We start from the raw sequence: 21,067 nt of genomic DNA, 5'->3' as shown, positions 1-21,067 counted from the left end.
AAAAACTGCAGTGACATCTTTATCGGGCATCTGTATTGCTCCGGCATTTATTAACGTCTTATTAGGAGGGCCTAACGACATGTGGGCCCTCTATGACGTCATGGGGTTTTTGAATATGAAAGCGGGGATCGTAGAACTTTTGCTCAGGTGCGAAACTTCAGTCAAAATGATAATCCATTCTTTAGTGGTTTTCCTCCTTCCTTGTTTCTTAAATTCATTTTTGTTAGAAATTGAAGTAAAAGCAGATGATGACACCCAGCCTGAATTTTTTTCATCAAAAGGATTGGTAAGTTTTTTAATGGGATTTGAAATTCTATTCTAGAAAGATTAATAAACCTTTTTTTTATTTTAATTTTTTATATTTATGTATAATTATCTTAAATTAATGTTTAATTAATAGCTAAAATTTTAAATGTCACTTCAAATAAATTATTAATCACAATTCCTCTATTTATTATCCTTTTCTGATGAATTATTCATTAATTCATTTAATAAATAAAATTATTTAATTATTTATAACTTTATATTACAAGCATTTTTAAACACGTGAAGGATAGGAATATTTATCTTGTGTGACGTTAAAATCATTAATAAATATTAAATTAAAATTAATCCTCTAACAGAGGCTGAATTTTCATATTATTTACCTAAAACTGATGTTTTTAAAATTCTATTTATAACCAGCTGGTAAAATAAGCACCATTATTTGATAATGGATAAAATTGTAGATTATATGGAATAGTATAAAAATATTGTCCGCCAAACTTCAAAGAATGGCTCAGAGGAAATTTCTAGATATCTAGAAAGTAGGAAAGCTAAACAGAGATAAAAATGTATTTACAAAATATTTAGATAATTTACTAGAATTCATAAAAAGATAAAATAGAAACAGATAAAATAGAATTTAAAGGCGTGAAACAACGATAAAACATATATTATGCAAATATAAATACAAATGTAAGTTATCGAAGAATGAACGTAGAAATAAAATTCGAATTGTTTATAAAAAAAAGGTTATAAAAAATTAAGAATTTTGAATTATAAAATTTTATGATTTCCACAAAAATTGAATTTTAAGCAGTCGCTTACCTTTTAAAAGTAAAATTCTCTTAAAAGTGGTAAGAAAATCCCCTTTTTTCTATAAAATAAGTAATTTCAAGGAACTCTCTGTTTCAAAATACAGATTTAATTCTTTTTACAAATATTTAAAACTAAAATCTGGATTTTTAAAGTTTTTTTTTATTATTTTTCTTTGAAGGAAGAGAGAAATACACATAACACTAGATATGATTTGAGTTTCTGATTTAAATGATTATAAAACAAAGTAATATAACTTCTCGATAAATTATTTTGGAAGTTATAATGGAATGGAAAATTAAAATAGAAACTAGCTGGTGAATGCAATTTAAAAACTGAATTTCATAAAAAATGAAACATTTATCAAAATAGTCAAAATGTCCAACTATCCTTTCATATTATTTTAATTCAAATATTAACTAAAACGGTCTTCATAATTTGATTTCTGACCTAATAAATGACCTAACCAGTTGGAGTGGTTTTCCCAAAACTTTCTTGCATACGTTTTAATAAAGGTGTTATCCCAGATAATGCCTTGCATGGAATTGGCGCACAATAATTATGAAATACTAATTTTTGAAGTTAATTTAGTATTTTTACTGAATGCATCGTTTGATACTTTACAAGTTTTTTGGCGATTACTCATTAACATACTATTAGTAGTATCCGGAAATCGAATTTAGGTTTTAGATGCGTTTTTCTCAATCAATTGAAACAAAAATTTGATACAAAACTGCACTTGTAATTATCGCGCTTGCATGTTTCTGAAAGTATAGATGAACAGATATTCAACCTTTTATCGGATTTGACTCAAATTTTGATAAGTATATATAATATAGACGTTAAATTTGTGCACCAAATTTTGACTATTTCATTTCGTTTTGTAGCTTTTCATGCTAAATTATATTCGAATAGATTAAATAACAGACTCCTTCAGAATGGAATTTGCTCAAAATTTGACATAAATCTACAGATTTGATGTAAAGACGGTAAATCAAATAACATCCTTATAGCTCAAAGCGGACGGATATTTTTCAAAAAAGTGTTTTTCGAACTCATTGAGGTCTAAAACGTGGAGATTTGTCAACAGCTTGCTTTCGAATTTTTTGACATCTATTATACTTCTTTTATACTATCTATACGAAAAAATAACAATGATTCAAAATGCAAACAAGCGAATGAGCAGTTTTTAAAAAATAAGACAGAACTTTTTCTAAAATAGACAGAAGACCCTCTAATATTTTAGTATAATTTTAATTTCTATATTAATTAAAACAGACATTTAAAAAGAATCTTTTTAATTCTTACCATAATGAACTAATTTATCTTCCTTTCCAGCAACTTTTGACCGAACTGAATCCTACACGGACAGAAGATGGATTGGAAATAGTAGAAGGAGACATTGTATTGCCACCAGGCAGTCGGAGAAAGCAGGACAAACATCAAGAAACCAAAGGAATAATAAATATATTAACCCTATGGACGAAAGGGAAAGTTCCGTACAATTTCCACAGTTGTAAGTTCATCAGATTGACTTTTAAAAATATTTATAAAGTTAAATAATAGATATTGTGTTTTGATGAATCAATATTTAGTTTTAAATGCCTAGCTGGAAAAAAGAAAGAAAAAACTGTTTATATTATATTTCTTATATAGTTAATTTTCATTTTTTAAAAAACTAACTTTGTTTTAAATATTTTAATTTCAATCATTTAAGAAAAACTTTTAATACTCAGACGTTTATAATTATTTAATTGTAATTCGTATATTTTTTATTTTTTTAATAGTTGCATAAAGAAGGAGGATATATTTGGAACGAAATAATGTAGCTGAGAATTTTTTTAAGTTATAATCTGAAATATAATTAATAAATTGATTAAAATTTCACAGCTAAATTACATATATAAGTTTTAATAAATGACAAATGAAAAGATTAATATGCTTAAAATTGATTGATTAAGATGCTGATAGAAATTTCTTACTTTAAATTGACTAAGATGCTTAAAAGTGAAATTTTTAATCTTTTTTAAAGACTTAAGCTCTTTTTATATTATCAGTTTAAAAGTTCGAATGAATATTGGAAATTTTCCCTCAGAATTTGTTTTTATTTCCATGAAAATTGTTATCTCTAATTACTATCATATGATGATAATAAAATATAATAAAACACTTGTAATTAATAATATGCAATAAAATGCATTTTCAATTAAAACATACTTCACTTTAATTTGCTTTTATTTTAATAAAATAGGCTCAAATTATACAAAAATGGGGTGAAAGAAAATTAACGTGAATGAATGTTATACCTTTTATTTTAATAATGATATACAGAAAAAACAATAAAAGTTGTTTTAATTTTTACTAATAATTATTATCTACTATTATCTCAAAATAAGAAATAAGAAAGCGCATTATTAATAACTATAAACAAAAAAAATTGTTAATTCATGCCAGTAATTTTCTTTTTTTGTTGTTGTTGAAAATTCAAAGCCGTTGACGAAGATCTGAAGGAAATGATTGTTGGTGCTATGAAAGAATGGGAAACTCACACGTGTTTAACATTTCATGAAAAAGCCCTGGATTTCAACTATCTTCGTTTCAGAGCAGACAAGGAAGGGTAAGCACTTAAATATTTTTTTATTCAAAGCATTTTCATTTTGATTATACTTTAAAAGTATTCATTTGTGAATTAATTCACCTATCTATTTTAAATCTAAAAGAAATTTCTTGGTCTCCAGGATTGTAGATAGAATGATTTAAAATAAAATGTTTGCATTATTTTGTAGAAACACTAAATCATGCAATGTTCTTGTATTTTATTTCTTAAATTTTAAATTTTGTGATTATTCTATTCTCTTTCTTTGAATCTCTGTAGTAAATTTTATCTGATGGATATTTTTATTGTACTTAATTCACTGACAAAGAGACTCCTGCTTAGACTTAAGATTAATGTCTGTTTTCTCGTCAAATACTTCAGAAACTTGTGCCATCTTCCCCAGAAATTCATCAAAAGTCCGTTATTTTGGCTGTTACAAAATGTGGTAATAACAGCTTTTAAGGTTGCAACAAAAATTTATTAGGGTTACATTTGGCAAAAATTGTTCCCAGAATTTCAACGTAGTGTAACGCATATCAACTCTAAGTTGGGCTGAGATCCCTAAACCGATCTTTTTTCTAATTATGATCCTGTGTTCTACAGAAAAACGTTATTCCTCTATGCTTGATCTACACTAAAAGATCCTTTAGGATATTTTGTGTATAAAAGCAACTTGTTGTATTAACGTCAATAATGTAATTATTTTGGACAATTGGATCAAGTCATTTTGTGTAAAATAATGATTGATAGGGTGAGTGAGTTAAAGGAAGAAAAACACTTACAATTAACAATTAAAACAATCTTCATTAATTTTACAAAAAGAAAAACTATATCCCATATTTTTTTCATATTACAGATGCTGGTCAATGATAGGTAGGATAAATTCTATTTTTGCGGGTCAAGATGTTTCCATTGGACCTCGATGCAACAGAGTGAGTTTTTAACTATGTATTTTTATTTTCCGAATGTAAAAAAAATTATAAAAGAAAGTTTTGTGAATGTAGGAAAGCATTAATTTTTCTTATCTTAGAATGTATCCCCTTCGGGGGAGGGGTTCCTTAAAGATGGAGATAAGAAGTTTCTGGCAATATTATTGATTCCCGCCTTTCTATTAGATACAAAAATGGTATGGGGTTGGCTAGACTCTAGCGATAACGAGGTGTGCTTCCTACGGGAGGGGGTTGTGCCGTGAACGATGATGGTTTCTAGGATTTTACCATAGTTTCTATAAATGATGTCGCGACGTTCCAGCTATTCAGAATATTTCGTGTGTCTCAGGGCGTGTCGGAGTAGTCAGTTGTGATTGATATTGTGATTATCTTAGAATGCTAACATCTATGCATTAGGAAATTGATCATTGCTATTTATGTGGAAAAAATAATTGAAATATTATACCCTTATTGTAACGTAATTAATTACGTAATGTGAAAATAGATTGCCTTTGGGACCAAATTAAAGATCAGGCTTTGTTTTATTGTTAAGTTCTAAATGGTCAATATTAACATTAACAATAAAATTCGTTTCAATTGATTTATTATTAAATTCTCAATGGTCAAAATTAGCATTAACAATAAAATTCGTTTCAATTTTCATAGAACAATCATTTACTAAAGCTAAGAATAATATATCTCCGTAATGTAATTTTTCGATTACATTATTTTATTTCTCACCAAACTACAGCAGTTTAGAAAAAATATTATCAGTATCCAAAATTGATATGGCGATATTGTATGCTATATATTTAATAATGTATTTTCAAGCATAAAAAAGAAAATTCACTAATAATAATTTGGTATTAATTTTCGCCTTTTAATATTACTAATTATTAAATATAAACTGGCTGAAAAGACATTTACCCCATTTTATAGATATTTATTTATAAATAAATACAAATTATTTTTTGAAATTCAAATTTGAAAGCATTTTTTTCACTGTACTTTTAATAACAAAGAATCAATAATTTAAATAACTGCTGAATTTTGTTTTGAAAGATCTTTCTTATTCTTAGTAACAGATAAAATTATTCAATAATAATTTGTTATAATAGTATATTTACTTTTCAAAATTTTTCTATATTTTTATAGTAAATTTTAAAAAATTTTAAAAGCCTTAAAAAATTAAATATTTTTCCAAGCTAATAAAATATTATTTCAATAAAAATATTATTTCCAGTTTTTTAAAAGAAGGTTCGTTTAAATGCAAATAGAATCCAGAAACTAAATCCTTCAGCTTTAGTAAGAAGCTATAGATTTATATATAAAACTACAATGACTTTAATTCCATAAATGCAATTTCTCACATTCGGATTTTTTTCTTATTTTTAGACGAACATCATAGTGCACGAGATCGGCCATGCCATAGGGCTGTACCATGAACAATCCCGCAACGATCGAGATCGCTACATTCATATCAATTGGCACAACATGCCGGTGGCACGATATTCGCAATTTGACAGAGGCATTGAAAGCCCTAGAGGAGTAGAATACGATTATACCTCTATCATGCATTACGGTCCTATGGTATAAACAAGTTCTTTCATTTCTCCATTTTAATTAATCAACTTTATTAATAATAAATATTTTTGATTGATTTGATTTGTTCTATTAGAATTCATATAAAGAAAAATTCTAATAATAATTTAAATTTCTGAAATTTTGCAAAAGAAGTAAAATTTAAAAATCACTTAAAATGCTGATCTTTGGAAGGAATTTAAAACTTTCTTTGTTATTTATTTGCTCTTGCTGTTATTATTTGTTTTTTATTTCGTCCCACTCATTATTAGAAGAAATAATTAAGAATTATTGCCTGACTTTGCTTATTTTGTAACATTTTGCATCAGAAAGTTGCATGCTCATTAGCAAATCCAAACAGAATAGCATTTCAATTTTTGAGCTACTGATATGAGCTAATTATGTATTTTTTCTCGTGATGTTATTGATACATTTTTACAATAATTAAAATTAAGTAGTGTATGCAGAGGTAAATAAAAAAAGAGGCGAGTTACAGACTTGGGGACTACGAAAAATAAAGAATTAAAAAAGTGATATATTTTTCAATTTTTATTTTGCCACAGAATGATTATTCTACGTGAAATTATTTTCAGCTTTTTATTTCATCAAAATTTTAAGTTGTTGAGAAAAATTTAAATATCATGAAAGTAACATGCCGTAAAATCAACACAAAGTTTTCAAAAAAAAAAAAAAAAAAAAAAACTTTCCTCCTTTTTTAACTTTGACGCAATCTGAGACTTTTCTTTCACAATCTCAGACAGTCAAAGATTTTATTAAGAGCCTTCTGAAATATTTTAACATCTTTTCTTCAGATTCAATTATTCAATGAAATTGCTTTAAAAATTTCATTGCGGACTGGGTTCTTTAGATTCAGTAATTAAATAGGCCAATATATTTCATTTGGCTCATTTTATCAATATATTTTAATGAATTATTTTATATTTGTCCAAAATGAATGTTTTCTTCAATTTCTTCTAACTTTGAACTATCTCTTAGTAGTTTAATATTGAATAAAATTTATAGAAATTTGCTACATCTGTTGATGTTACATTACTCTTCTAGAATACGATCAATTTTGAACACATTTTGAGTATTTTTAAGTTTTAAAACCATGTTTTCTTATGAACAACAATTGGTTTTTCTTATTATTTCGAAGAGTAATATATGTAAATACAAAAGGAATACTCGTTATTACTGGTAAAAAAAGTCTAGATGTAAATATATTTATTGCATATACTATGTTAGTCGGGTAAGAAGATAACATAAGTCTTAAGATTTTAATGAGAAAAAAATCATTCATCGTTGTTATTATTGAGGGACGCTTGGATGATATTCATCTTTTATACTGATCAGAACTTATACTTCGTTAAAATTCAGAATTTTCTAGGTATCTCAAGGACCATCTAAACATTCAGATCAAAAATTTACACGGGCATATAACTGGTTGTTCGTTTAGGAAAATTCTTTATTTTTTAAGTATACAAAGTATTGAATTAGCCCTGGTGGAAAAATGAAAATCTTTAGCATTTGAGCATCGGACTAAACCCACTTCAGCTTTTACAATAATTAACAGATAAGGCAACATTTTCTGTGATACCTCAAGCATGAAAATAACAACAAAAAATCTTCTCTTTTTGTGATTTCGCGCTTTGTGTAATCTACTTAAAAGATATAGGAAATGTTTTTTACTATGATTTGTAATATTTTGTTATATAAAGCAGTATTTCTTAAATTTTCTTCAATTTGACTATCGCATTGTGTATAAAGTTACAATAAAAAAAGAGCACACAGATATGGTTAGGAAAGGCTTGGAATTGCCAACTTAGTGATAAAAGTCACATATTATTATATGTACTCCAAATAAATGGTATATTGCATTAAAAAAGTTGAAAACTTTTTAAATAAAAATACATTTTAGAGCTAATAAAAATTTTATTTTCATATTATTTATAGAAATATATTTCTATGAATGAAATGGGAAAAACGATGGAAATGTTGTTCTGTTATTATTGTAAGAAGAAATGGCGGTGTTTTTTTTATTTGAAAAACAAATTAATGGAACGATTAATTTGCAAATTGAAAAATAATGTTTAAAAAATCTAATTTAAATAATTATTGTTATTTGTGTAAGTGTTTCTTTCATGTATATTTTTTCTATTCTGTTGCACATGCTTGTCATTTGTATAATTTGTGGTATATAACTGGTATATAACTGTATAATATAACTGTTAAAAATATATAGATAAATAAAAAAAAATAGTTTACCTTATAACTTAAATTGTAGCCAAGTGACTGATCATATAATTCTGGCAACAGGAATTTTTTTCGATATTGTCTAATAACTTGCATTTCCTTATCAAAATGATTTTTTTTCATAATTATGTGTCATTTTCTAGGCCTTTACCGAAAAATATTTTCAAAAGAATACCATTGCTGCGCTTAATCCTTTTCATCAAACTCTTATTGGATCAGGAATGAAAATAAGTTTCCGTGACTCTAAACTGGTGAATAAAATGTATTCTTGCAATGGTAAGAGAAAAAAAAATGTTGGAAAAACTTTTAATGTTGTTTCAGTCGTATTGCTATAATCATATACAAGTTTAAAATTTTCTGAATTTTTGTTAGAAAATATATAAAAATAAATTATTTTAATAATGCTCATGTTAGTGCAAAAATAAAAATATCCTTAAAATGCCAGATGACAATGCGCAGAATTAATGAATGTTGTGATTAATTTGCTTTTCCCCTCTTGAAAAATATTAAAAGATTAGCATAAATAAAGATGCCATTAATAAATTCTTAGTTTAAGTGGGGTTTTTTTTGCTTAAAATTATTGGGGATTTTATTGATTTCAAAATCCATTTTAGCCCTTTATATTTTTTCATTTAAAAAGGAACCTAATTGCTCTTTGAATTTATTCCACTTATTAAAATTCTAATAATTACTAAAATTTCAGTTAAAATAGAATTATCTACAATAAAAAAAAGAAAAAAAATTATGAAAAATGCACTTATACACAATTTTTTAAGTTAAAATTTAAATCTTCTTTTGAAAAATACAGAAGGAAAGATTTTATATAAAAAAAATTGAAGATCAGCATATTATTCGTAGGCAGTATATTATAATATTGAAATAACATTATCTTGAGGAAAACTTAAATAGATTTAAGTAAAAATGGAGACATTACATAAAGTTTCAATCTGAAAAAAATGCTATGTCTAAACTGAACGAAATATGTATGACCAATTTCTAATCTAAAAATTTGTGTATTATATTAATAATTTTACAATACTTACCATCAATTCAAATTTTAATCATTTTTAAACATATTCTAGGATATTCTTAATTTTTTTAACATTTATTGTGTCAAGGAACAATAATCAGGAAATTATTTTAGGAATTTAAAAGTGAAATAAAAAAAAAAATATTAACTATGAAGAATAAGCTAATTTTTGTCGTAAAAATCCTTTTAATGGGTAAAAAAATTGAAGTAATCATTAAAATACTTTTGCAAGCAAGTGTTTAATATTTTCTATCGTCAAAGTAGTATTTTTATTGCAATGAGAATTGCAACAAAAAAAAATCAACCCAGGCTTATGACGGTTTTCTCAGCATTTTTTTGTTTGTTTGTATGAGTATGCATGTATGTGAAGAAATGCTGAAAAGGTTTAGAAGAAGTATTTAAATGATGATTTAATGATATTTGAATGTCTATACAATGAAATTTTCATACAACTGCCTCTGTGTATTTAATGTACCCATGATTTTTTATTTGATAATTTCTTATTATCTTACCATAAATAAGAACAAGCGTATACATATTGAACGATTATAATTTAAAAATTTTCAAATATTAATTACTGTTCTTTGAATAATGCAATGGGTCTTAGCATTTAAAAAAAGAAAAAAAATGTAATTTATAAATAAAATTCTGTTTTATGGGAACTTAAAGCGAAATTAAAGCCCTCTGTTTGAAATGAACTTTCATTTATTTGATAGTAAATTATGAAAGCTAGATAAAACCTACTACTACAACCTTCATATGTATCGTTTTAATTAGAACATATTTTAGATTTTTCAAGTTTGAAGTTTTAATACTAAAAATGATTTTAGAAGAAAACATTTGCAAGATCCAAAATTGATTACAGTAGACTCCCGATTATCCGCGCCTGACGCACAGTTTTTTTTTTTTTTTTTTTGACTGATTTCTTTAAAAAGGTGCAGTTTTACAGTTATGCTTTTGTAATTACATAATACATTACAGTATTAAAATAGTACATATGTATTAATTTTTCTGTGTATCCTTGACGCCTCTCGTAAGTACAAAGCACTTTTCTGTTTTCATTAACAAAATGCATTTTAGGTTAGTTTTGAGTGATATATTAAAATATTAAGCGTTAGTTAAACATTTACTGCTGTTTATTTTACGTTTTATTGTACATAAAATGATTTTTCAAAGTTGGAATGACTGTTTTCTCTTTTGCTATACCCGTTTTTAGCTTTTTTCGGATTATCCGCGATTTTTATTATCCGCGGATAATCGGGAGTGTACTGTATATGCAAATATAGTGTGATAAAGCATATTTATATTGATTCTATAAATATTAATACACTATCATCACTAAATTTTTAGCCTTTTGCCCTAATAATGCCAGCCAGTGCCAAAATGGTGGTTTTCTGTCGCCTTATAGGGGAGATGATCAACCATGTCATTGTGTCTGTCCACCAGGTGTTTCTGGCGAATTTTGTGAAAATATAAATGAACCTTATGAATATTACGGTACGTTCAGAATGCGAAATTAGATATATTTATTATGTATGAAAAATATATCTAATTAAAGCATTTATTTTTCTACGCAAAACTCCCATTTTTCATGAGTATTATGCATCAATTCCTTACTTCTCAAAAAGATTTTTTTTTTTACTTAGTATCCTTAATAGCTTCTTCAAAAATATAATTAGAAGTACTGAAACTTAAAATAATGGAATAAATTCTGTAACAAGATACAATCGTTTTCATATTTTGATAATTAAGAATTTACCAGAATGCTGTATTTCTGTTTACCATTGAAAAAAAATTTGATTCATTACTGTGATGCTAAACTTGTTCAAAGAAAAGAATGTAATTTGTTTGTTTCCTTTTACAAACGAATATTTTGAATAATTATTCCTTAAAAAAACGAATCTATTAATGCAAAAAGAAAGAAATACAGCAAATATATCAAAAATTTCAACCACGTTCTTTCGCCATGAAAAATACGTAATTTGCAAATAACCTTGATTTCATTAATGATAAGAATTATTACAGACCTAAAAAAACGCAAAATTGTGAAAAGTTAAAACTTTATTATTATTATTTTTTTCATTTACTGCTATGATTGCATTTAAACTCTTATTTTCAAAGATGTTTAAATTTTACTTATTGCTATTTAATTAATTATTCAGTGTAAGGAAAACGAAGTTCGAGTTTCATACAATCTTTCAATTTATAGATAACTCAAATTTCTTCGAAACCTAAATTCTAAAAATCTAGTGAACAGAAAAATTATCTTTTGCTTCAAATGATAATGCCAGAAATTTGACTTGAAGAAACATAGAAACTTAAACCTTTTATTCAATTTATTCCTCCATTAAAAATTGTTATTGGTTTTTTTTCAGAGTTTCCACCCTGTGGAGGAAACATTACGACAGATACTGAAATTCAAACTCCAGGTTATCCGACAAGGAAACCGCCTGCTGATAATTGTGCCTGGTGGATACAGGTACTCTCATTTCAGAGAATTTCTCTTCCCCAAATAATTTTATCCAAAACAAATCATTTTTTTCCTCAACAATAGATTAGAATTAATAAACTTTTATGAAATAATAGGAAAAGTAAAACTCAGTACAAAAACTGAAATTTAGTTATGTGGGAAATATAAATATAATAATAGAGTGTAGTTTTTGGCATTGGAACATTGATATGAAGATGCCATAGCTGATTCCATTTTTTCATAAATAAGAAAAAAAATATTACTATTAAAGTAAATTACATTTCTCTATAAAAATTAATTTGCTTTAGAAATCATCTCATTTTTTATTTGACGTTTTTTATGTAAAAATATAATATGCATTATTCTTCAAATAACTTATTTACAGACTTACATTTCCTTTCAAGTGAGAAATTTTCTCAGCGTATAAACAACTGATCAAAAAGGCGCTTTCTGCAAAAAATATTAGATGTTGTCTTTCGTTTTAACGTTTTTTTTTATATATATATAAAAGTATTTTTTTTCTCTTGTAAAAATAATTTAATTTTTCCGTATTCATTAATTTCATGTAGAAAATAGAGTTGAGGCATCCGTTTTGCATGAAATAAAATTTCAAAATTATTTCAAAGAACTAAATAATTTATTTATATGAAGCAGTTTGCTGTATTATGTGCCGTCAAATACAAATTCCTCACTCCTCAAGAGTTAAAATACTGGAATGAGTTTTTCTCTTTAAACAGCTATCGTTTGAAAAACATTTTCCTATTCACATGCAATACATATGGCTGTTTCATAACAGGTTTTTAAATTTCACTAGAGTTATATGTATATCTTTCATTATTACTATTAAAATTATATGTTTTAGAAAAATTTCAAATATTTTCAAAGATATATTTTGTAGTCGCACATATTATATTTAGTTTGTTTTATATAAACAAAAATATATACTTTAGCTACCAACTGCAATGCATGAAGTATAAAATATGTAAATTTTATATATTATTTAATGATGAAACATTTTATTAGTTAAAATACGTGTTCCATATGGGAAAAATATTAGTAACAAATTAAAAGGGAATAAGCATGGTTGCAAAGGGAACAAGCATATTAAGTGTTGGATAATCTATTTCTATTTTGTATTTAATTAACAAAATGAAAAATCCTCGGTGTAAAGGCAAAAAGTGGATTATTCTGTAAAAAAATTAAATGAACAAATGAAAAAATTCCATAGCAATATTAACAGTCCATTTTTAATAAAAATTTAAAGTTTACAAATTTCAGTTCAAATTTGTTTTCCATATTTTCAACACCGGCGCGAGTAATACTCGTATTTCTGGAATATAACTATTAAAAAAGAATAATCGTGATAAAGATTTTCTGATATTTGAATAATACAGATTAATGCTAAATTTTTAATTTTTTATAAATTATCTTTGCTTTCTCGGTTTAAAATACAGTAGATAAATTAAAATCTTTCCTTTGACGGAAACTAAATTTCAGTGCAAAATGATAGATCGCAATTTATACCAAAATTGAAAAATTTTAGAAAATATTTTTCGAAACTGTCAGATACAGATTATAAATTTAATTGTTTAAGAAATTTTAAAATGCCGTACAAATATGATTAAAAATGCATGAATTTATTTCAGAATTCAGAAACATTATTAGGATATTTATAAATAAACTAAACCCATTCTAATCGGACACCTGTCGCTTTATAGAAGTAGCTAGAATATAGAAAATCATATAAACATCACTAAATTATACAATTATTAATTTTCCTATGTGTGAGAAAGGATCAACTATATGTTTTGGAGAAAATTACAAAGTTAAGATAGGAAATGTATTTAACTAGTTAAATCATATATTGAAAGAGCGAAGGTTTTTAACTTCACAGGAAAAAAATGACTCACCCTTAAATAACAAGTGCCTCATATTTATAGGAGTGTCGTATAAGAGAATTGCTGTAAATTACATCTGCATTAACGTCATTTTTTAAAAGAAAAAACTATGTTTTTGTTAACAGTCATTGCTTTCATATGAACAGCATCAAAATAACTTTAGGTTCATTAAATTAAAATTACCGCAGAAGTAATAAACGATGCATTGTTTTCTTCTTAGTTTGACAATAATTATAGCTCTCTAACTTCTGTTATGATTTTTAAGAAAATAATCAGCTAAATATATCCATCGTATCCTGTTAACCTTTTCTATGTGATAATATTATCCAGGTGACAAATTAAATAGCGTTTTATTAAAAAAATGCAATACTTTGGGAACTGACGAAAATATGTTGATAAAAAAATATTTAAAGAGAAATATTTCAAATATTTGTTCTAGAAATAGCATAAATCTCTTATAAGCAATGCTCTTTAAAATTTTAATATGCAAAATGCAAAAATCGCACGCTTACTCAAAATGAATTCTTTGACCTTATTTACTGGCAGATCAGAAAGATTTAAAACCATAAAATTAATTCATATAACTAACTGAAGAAAGCTAGTGATTATTGTGTTATTATAGAATTTTATATTTATTTAGAAACACTAGCTTAGATTTAAATTTTAATTAATATTTCATTTGGCTCTGATATTAAGATGCTTGGTATCCAGACATTATCATATTCTTTGCAAAAAAAAAAAAGTGTGTACTTGTATTTTATCCTGTTGAATAGCATTAAGCAGTTTCTTGAAATTTTTATCCAATAACTATTTGGAAGGTAAAAGATATAAAGATGAAGCTGTGTTTTAGGTTTTAAAAAATTCTTATTAAGAATTGTTTAGTACTCATTTTAAATTGATTTTTAATGAAATTGTGAAAAATTTGCAATTTAGTTGAAAGAATATTTAACCTCCCCCCCAGAAAGGTTTTAATTGAATATGTCGTAATGATAAACTTCATTATAAACATAAATTAATGCATTTTCCAATCTGCTGCTGATATTTTAGCTTTTTTTTACTAGTGTGTAGAAAAGAATGTTTCTCTTTTCTAAGTATTGATTTTCCAGAAATTCAGTACAGTAATTTTATGGAATTATTTCAAATTATTTTCAGGCTGAAGAAGGAAAAAGAATCAAAGTGGATTTCATGGATTTCAGTTTCCATCCCCGCCTAGATAAAAACGACAGCTTGTTTTACAGACGATGCTACCATGAAAGGGTTGAAATCAGAACCCGAAACAGATACGATGGTGATATGTAAGTCATGATTTTTCCTACATAAGTATAAGAAAATTTTTATTTTTCATTCTAACTTTAAATGCATGTGCTGATTGAATTAACAAATACAAAATCTTGCAAAAAATTATTATAAGAGTTTAAATGCTTATTATTATTATTCTCTTTATTAAATATCATACAATTTTCTTTCAATACTTGTATTTATTTACCTTGTATTTAGTTCATTGTTTCAAATTATCGGCTATTCCGAATTATACAATGCTAATATTACGAAGTTATGGAATTTCACACATTAAAAAAATTATTTAGAATTTAAGCACATTTTTGGTGATGCTATCTTCAATTTCACAACGACTGCAACTGGCATGTCACATTTGGAGAACCCCCATTACATTATCTTTAAAACCCCAAGCCTTTTTCACATTTCGTCAAATTTCTCTAAAAAATCCCAACTCTTCTATCTGAATTATGTTTACTGAAGATTTATATTAATGTCGGAATACAACTCTTCAGATTAAATCGCCTAAAAATATGATAGAAACGAAACTTTGGAATTCTCACTTGATGAGCACCCTAATGACGCTATGTTCTTTGTGGTAGATATACATTTTAAACAACTTGTTTTCAGCGTCCGTGTAACTCATTTGACTTGATTTTTTCAAAACATTGTGTTTGAGCATTCAGCATAGTCCCATTTGTGTTGAATTTATTTCTAGTTCATGTTTTCCTGAGTCTGTTTGGCGGATCTTTGGCTAATTGTCTTTAGAATTTCCTCGTTGTTCTTTTACAGTGTCTTAGCAGTATGCATTTACATATTACACATACATTACATACATTTACAGTGTACATATGTACACATCATTTAAGTATATCTTTTTATTCTTCGAAATGTTGTCTCTATTGGATCAATGCTTCTCATCATTGAATCATAAACCACTTCAATACCAATAAAGTGCAGCTTACTAAAGTATCAGGGCCCGCAATGAGAAATGACTTCAGTGCTGAATAATAGCGCAGTAGTGCTTAATGAAGTATATGGCAAATGACGAGAAGTAGCTTTAGTGCTGAGCAGTAGAGCAGTACAGCTTAGTAAAATAGCACGGCTGATGACCAGCAATGATTTCCGTATTAAGAAAGAGTACAGCAATGACTTCAGCGTTGAGCAAAAGAAAATAAACTTAATTTTAAAAAAAAAGAGGAGGAGGCCGAATTATATGATTTGCAAAAATGCCTTCAAGCATAAATGACCATGACTTTAAATGAAAAAGGAAAGTTTGGCAGATGTAAATTCAAGCTCTCTGCAATTCAAACAATGAAAGTTCAGAGGCACACAAGTTTGTCTAAATATTACACTAAAAGTCAAAAATAATTAAAATAAAAAAGTTTCTTGTTCACAAAAAAAAAAGAATCTATTTTTTTAAAACATTACATTTATTACAGAATGCTTGGATTTTTAGTAAAATATTTTTTTTTCAGGTTTTGTGGAGAAGACATTCCTCCTGGAACGGTGGCTACATCTGCGGGAAGAGAATTTATCATTATTATTGATACGAATGAGCAGGTTATGGAAGGACGGGGACTTAAAGCCAAAGTATCATTTATAGATGAAAAAGCGGATCAGTTCTCTGATATCGTTCTTACTTCTCTCTTACCCACGCTATGAGAAATAATAAAATTATTTGTTAAAAACATTTTTTGTCATTTTTTTAAATTTTTTTCATCACTTACAAAAACTACTTTGCATTTAATACATAAAATGGAATAATAGGATCAAATCATTTTTTTTTGTCCAAACTCACAATCAATTATTTTCAGTCTCATAAAAGAACTCAATATATATATATATATATATATATATATATATATATATATATATATATATATATATATATATATATATATGATGCAATTTTAGTATAAAACATTTCAATAAAACAATAAATAAAATTCAATTCTCAAGTTAAATCAAATTAATGGAAGGAGGCATTCTGGAACATACACAATCCTAATACTGATATGACAACTAAAATATCGAATGTCAATTCGATCTTAATGTCACCTTATTAAAATTCCTATTCTCGAACTCGAAACAAATCTTACAAAAAAGAAAAAGAAGGAGAAGAATGAAATACAATTCAAAAAAGAAAAAGTCTTACAGAAAGTATATTGAATCTACCCGAACATGCAAATAACGATTTATTCTTAGTAACCGGAAAATATTATTTCATTCGTGGTCTGTAAGTATAAATAAATGCGTTATCTCTGTAGTTGCAAAATTTACAAATAATCCTGTCTTTAATTTGCATTTGAATGGAAAATTAAGGGAATTTTAAATAATCACAAAGAACGAATTTAATTAACTGAGTCAAATAAAATTCATCGTTGAAATCTCTTTCCCTATAGTGAAGAATAATATTAACAACTACAGTAACAGCTTCAAACGCTCCATTTTGACACCAAATTCCCTAGTGAAAATATTTAATTTAAAGAAAAAAATTACAATTACTGTTTACACTTAGAGCATAAAAGGCCAAAATGAGGTATTTTTATCTTTGAAATTTTAAGCGGATAAAGAAATAACACAATACGATTTATTCAGATTTTTCCCCACGTTCATATGAGAAAAAAATTAATAAAAATAGTTTTTAAAAGAACAGTATTATAAACGAATAAAAAACTAATTTTTTTTAATTATTTTTTTTAACTTTTTTTTTTGTTTTAATTAATTCTTATTGAAAATTTTTCAGAATTGTGGAAGTAACTTTCGTTAAAAATCACTATAACAAGGAAAATCACGAGAAGATTAAAAGTTTTATTAAATTAATCGATGAAGATAATTACGATTTCAAAACTTTAAGATAGGAAATTTTCATCACGAGTGCATTAGTGAATAAAATTTCAATGAATATCATATCTTAATACCTTAACACTTAGCATCATTTCCAGAGCTCATGTGGCCCTTTTCCGGTTTGGTATAGATGAATTTTAGTAAAAAAAAAAATTACATTGCAATCAATTGCAAAGGAATATACAGATGACGAAATACAAATACATATAACATTAGCAAAAATGGTAAAAACTAGAATGTAAAATATCTCGAATACAATAAAAACTAGATAATTGAATAAAATAATAGAAAATTGCTCCTAAAAATTAATAGGATTAGTCTAATTGGAATAATTGTTTATGATCAATTAAGAATTTAATCATGTTCATGATTCTTTTTTTGTGATGAATTATTAAGGAATCTTTTATACTAAAGATCTTCCAGCGAAGATTAAGGTTTTCTGAGGAGAGTTAAAGGACAGGATATCGTAAAATAGAAGGGATTGTCGATCTTTCCACCAGAGCAAAAGTCTTCCTCCAATAAGTGGAAAAGGTGAAGAAAATAAAGAAATGGAAACAGAAACATATCAAAAAGTGAATCTAAAATATATTGCAAATTTTATCTTTAGATGCATGACACCAGTTAAAATAAAGTTTATAAAAATTGTTGATTGCCAAACTGTAGATACTAATATTGCATATTTTAAATTAAATTCATTTGCAATATTTAACTATAAAACGAAGTAACAAGATATGTCCTGATACTGTCTAACATTGCAAATCAGTATTAACCTAACAAAACAAATATATATATATTTATTATAAAATTTCATTGCAACATTCTTGTTCGCAAATATTTTAACAAATATAATAATCTTAAAACGTTTGTTCAAATAGTTATTACAGCAGATTGGTCAAAATTTTTCATTTACTTACCAAAATTGAAGCTTTAGAATTTGTTAGAAACTTTCAAATGTTGTATATCATATAATGCCACATTTAAAAATTAAAACTTCGAAGCTTACTTCTTTACGTTATTTTAAAATTACTTAAATGCATAAGAAGCAATGTTTTATTACTTGAAGAAGTTTAGTCATTTAAAAATAAATTAACAAGAAGATTTGAAATACGTGAAATCAGCAAGTTGATTATGTAAAAATGAAACACTTTAAAACATTTTAGAAACTGTGCTTATTTTAGTTATTTTGAAAGATTTTGAATATGGTCTTTATCTTTGAAATAAATGAGAGGATGAACGTTTAATTTTTTCAAAAAAGAACTTTTTTTCTAAAATTTAACTTTACTCATGATAATAGCAATACGGTATTATATGGTCAGTATAAAAAGATATAAATTTTGGAGCAAATCAATGAAAAAATAAAAAAAAATTAAAAACAAAAATCTGTTTTTTCGTTACTTATATGCTTTTAGGTTTATTTTCTGATGTGTTATTGATAAGTATTTCAAAACCTTTAATCTGATATATATGTATCTGCATTGACAATCAGACAAGACTTGTTGCCATAATAAATAGTATGATGCATTTTGATGAATAGATAAAAATGAATCATAGTAAAAAATTAGTGAAAAAATACAAAATGTATTTTATTATATGTATGCCACAATATGATGACACATTATAAGAATTTTTTTGAATACTATGTACATTAAGAAATAGAAACTTATGAAACTAATTTTTAAAGTGCTTTCTGATAAGAAAATCATCTAATACATAAAATTACTGGAATATAAAATATTATATCACGTTGTATATTAATTTTGCTTTTTATTTACTTTAAAAATATGTGTTGTTTATTGAACTATGAATATTTCTTGTTTCAATTCCATCGTCAATGAATTTTTATTTCTTCCTCGTATAAGATATAAATAAGGAAAAAAAGGGTTGTGACCATCAAAGAAATTCTACCTTGAGATTTTAATAAATATCCATATTTCAAATTTCATCGGTTCCTAAAATAATTTTTCGTTTTACATGTATTTATCTGTTGCTTTCAATAATTCAAAACTGGAAAGAACTAGACAAATGAAAACAGATATCTGGTTTCTTCATAAAAAATATAGAAATTTGCATACATTTTTAGACGAAATCAATCATAGGAAAATTGCCACGAGTGCGGTTTGATAATGATAGCTGAAAAATGCAACAAATTAAATGGATTTAATTTGGCATATTATTTTTTCATCAGATTTACAGCTATGTGTCAAAATTTAATAAAATCTTTTAATTTGTTGAATTTTTAACTGGTTTTATTCAAAAATAGCACCATCCAATTTGTATAAAATAAACTTGATATGTAGTCTTAAACAATAATAATAAATTTGCTTAAATTTTGTATGGAATCTGTTAAAAGTGGTCTAAATTGCGCATAGTGCCCGTTTCACAGAGAACAAACACAAAGTGGGTCATATTTTGGAAGTACAAATCCAGGTCATATTTTGGAAGAATTAGAAAATCGAGGACGACAGGCATTTAAAATTTTTCTGAAAGATTGGATCTCAACCTTACTTTAAAAAAACCTAATGATAAACATGTTTAGAAATCCATTATTATAGCGTTTTAAAAAATATTTCTAGTTTCTATATAATTTAAAGCCTGTTAAAATGATAATTGTGCAGTTCTGAAATCAATTTTTCTCCTAAATTCATTGTCATGTGGCGCCACTTGTGTAAAATTAATTAAAATAATCAACTGTATATTAATTTATTTTTCATTTATTACTCATTACTATTCATTATTTCATTTACATTTATTATAATAATATTCTGTTTTGGAAAATAAATAAATATAGAAAATTCCAGGTCTCTAAAAGTGAGGAAGTGAGTGAAATGTCTTTTACAAAATCTCATCTTTGTAAATAAGAAACAATAAAAACAATAAATATAAAACACCAGCCAACTCAAACGCAAAGAATCAATATATAAAATAAAACCAAATTATATTATTTTTCCGTACTATATCAGATGTACCGTAAGATATGCCCCTGCTGTTAATTTACGAATAAATGAGCTTTGCAATAAAATCTTCCTTTTATGTATTCGGATTATGGAATCATAATGAAATAATGTGCCACATCGAACCCGGAAACGCCAAAAGTGAGATTTGGTAGTA

The 21,067-nt window shown here is 26.0% G+C and overlaps 1 protein-coding gene across 1 annotated transcript; it reads left to right on the top strand.

Moving 5' to 3' along the window:
* Positions 1–79: 79 nt before the first annotated feature.
* LOC129966390 (protein SpAN-like) lies at positions 80–16,774 on the top strand. The gene is made up of 10 exons (XM_056080813.1): positions 80–286; positions 2,416–2,593; positions 3,568–3,694; positions 4,530–4,605; positions 5,998–6,192; positions 8,580–8,712; positions 10,817–10,963; positions 11,842–11,945; positions 14,987–15,129; positions 16,588–16,774. The coding sequence occupies exons 1-10, from the start codon at positions 80–82 to the stop codon at positions 16,772–16,774; spliced, it is 1,497 nt and encodes a 498-aa protein (XP_055936788.1).
* The last annotated feature ends 4,293 nt before the right edge of the window (positions 16,775–21,067 follow it).

This window comes from Argiope bruennichi, chromosome 4 (assembly GCF_947563725.1).
Source record: "Argiope bruennichi chromosome 4, qqArgBrue1.1, whole genome shotgun sequence".
Lineage (NCBI taxonomy): Eukaryota > Metazoa > Arthropoda > Arachnida > Araneae > Araneidae > Argiope > Argiope bruennichi.
The sequence above is the reverse complement of the archived record's forward strand: the minus strand, read 5'-3'. Positions and strand labels throughout refer to the sequence as shown.

Bases quoted from the DNA above. Each gene is read 5' to 3' on its own strand.
- LOC129966390 (XM_056080813.1), top strand. From the start codon at position 80: ATGTGGGCCCTCTATGACGTCATGGGGTTTTTGAATATGAAAGCGGGG. The intron at 287-2,415 runs GTAAGTTTTTTA...CTTCCTTTCCAG, and splicing joins TTTTTTCATCAAAAGGATTG to CAACTTTTGACCGAACTGAA. The intron at 3,695-4,529 runs GTAAGCACTTAA...TTCATATTACAG, and splicing joins TTCAGAGCAGACAAGGAAGG to ATGCTGGTCAATGATAGGTA.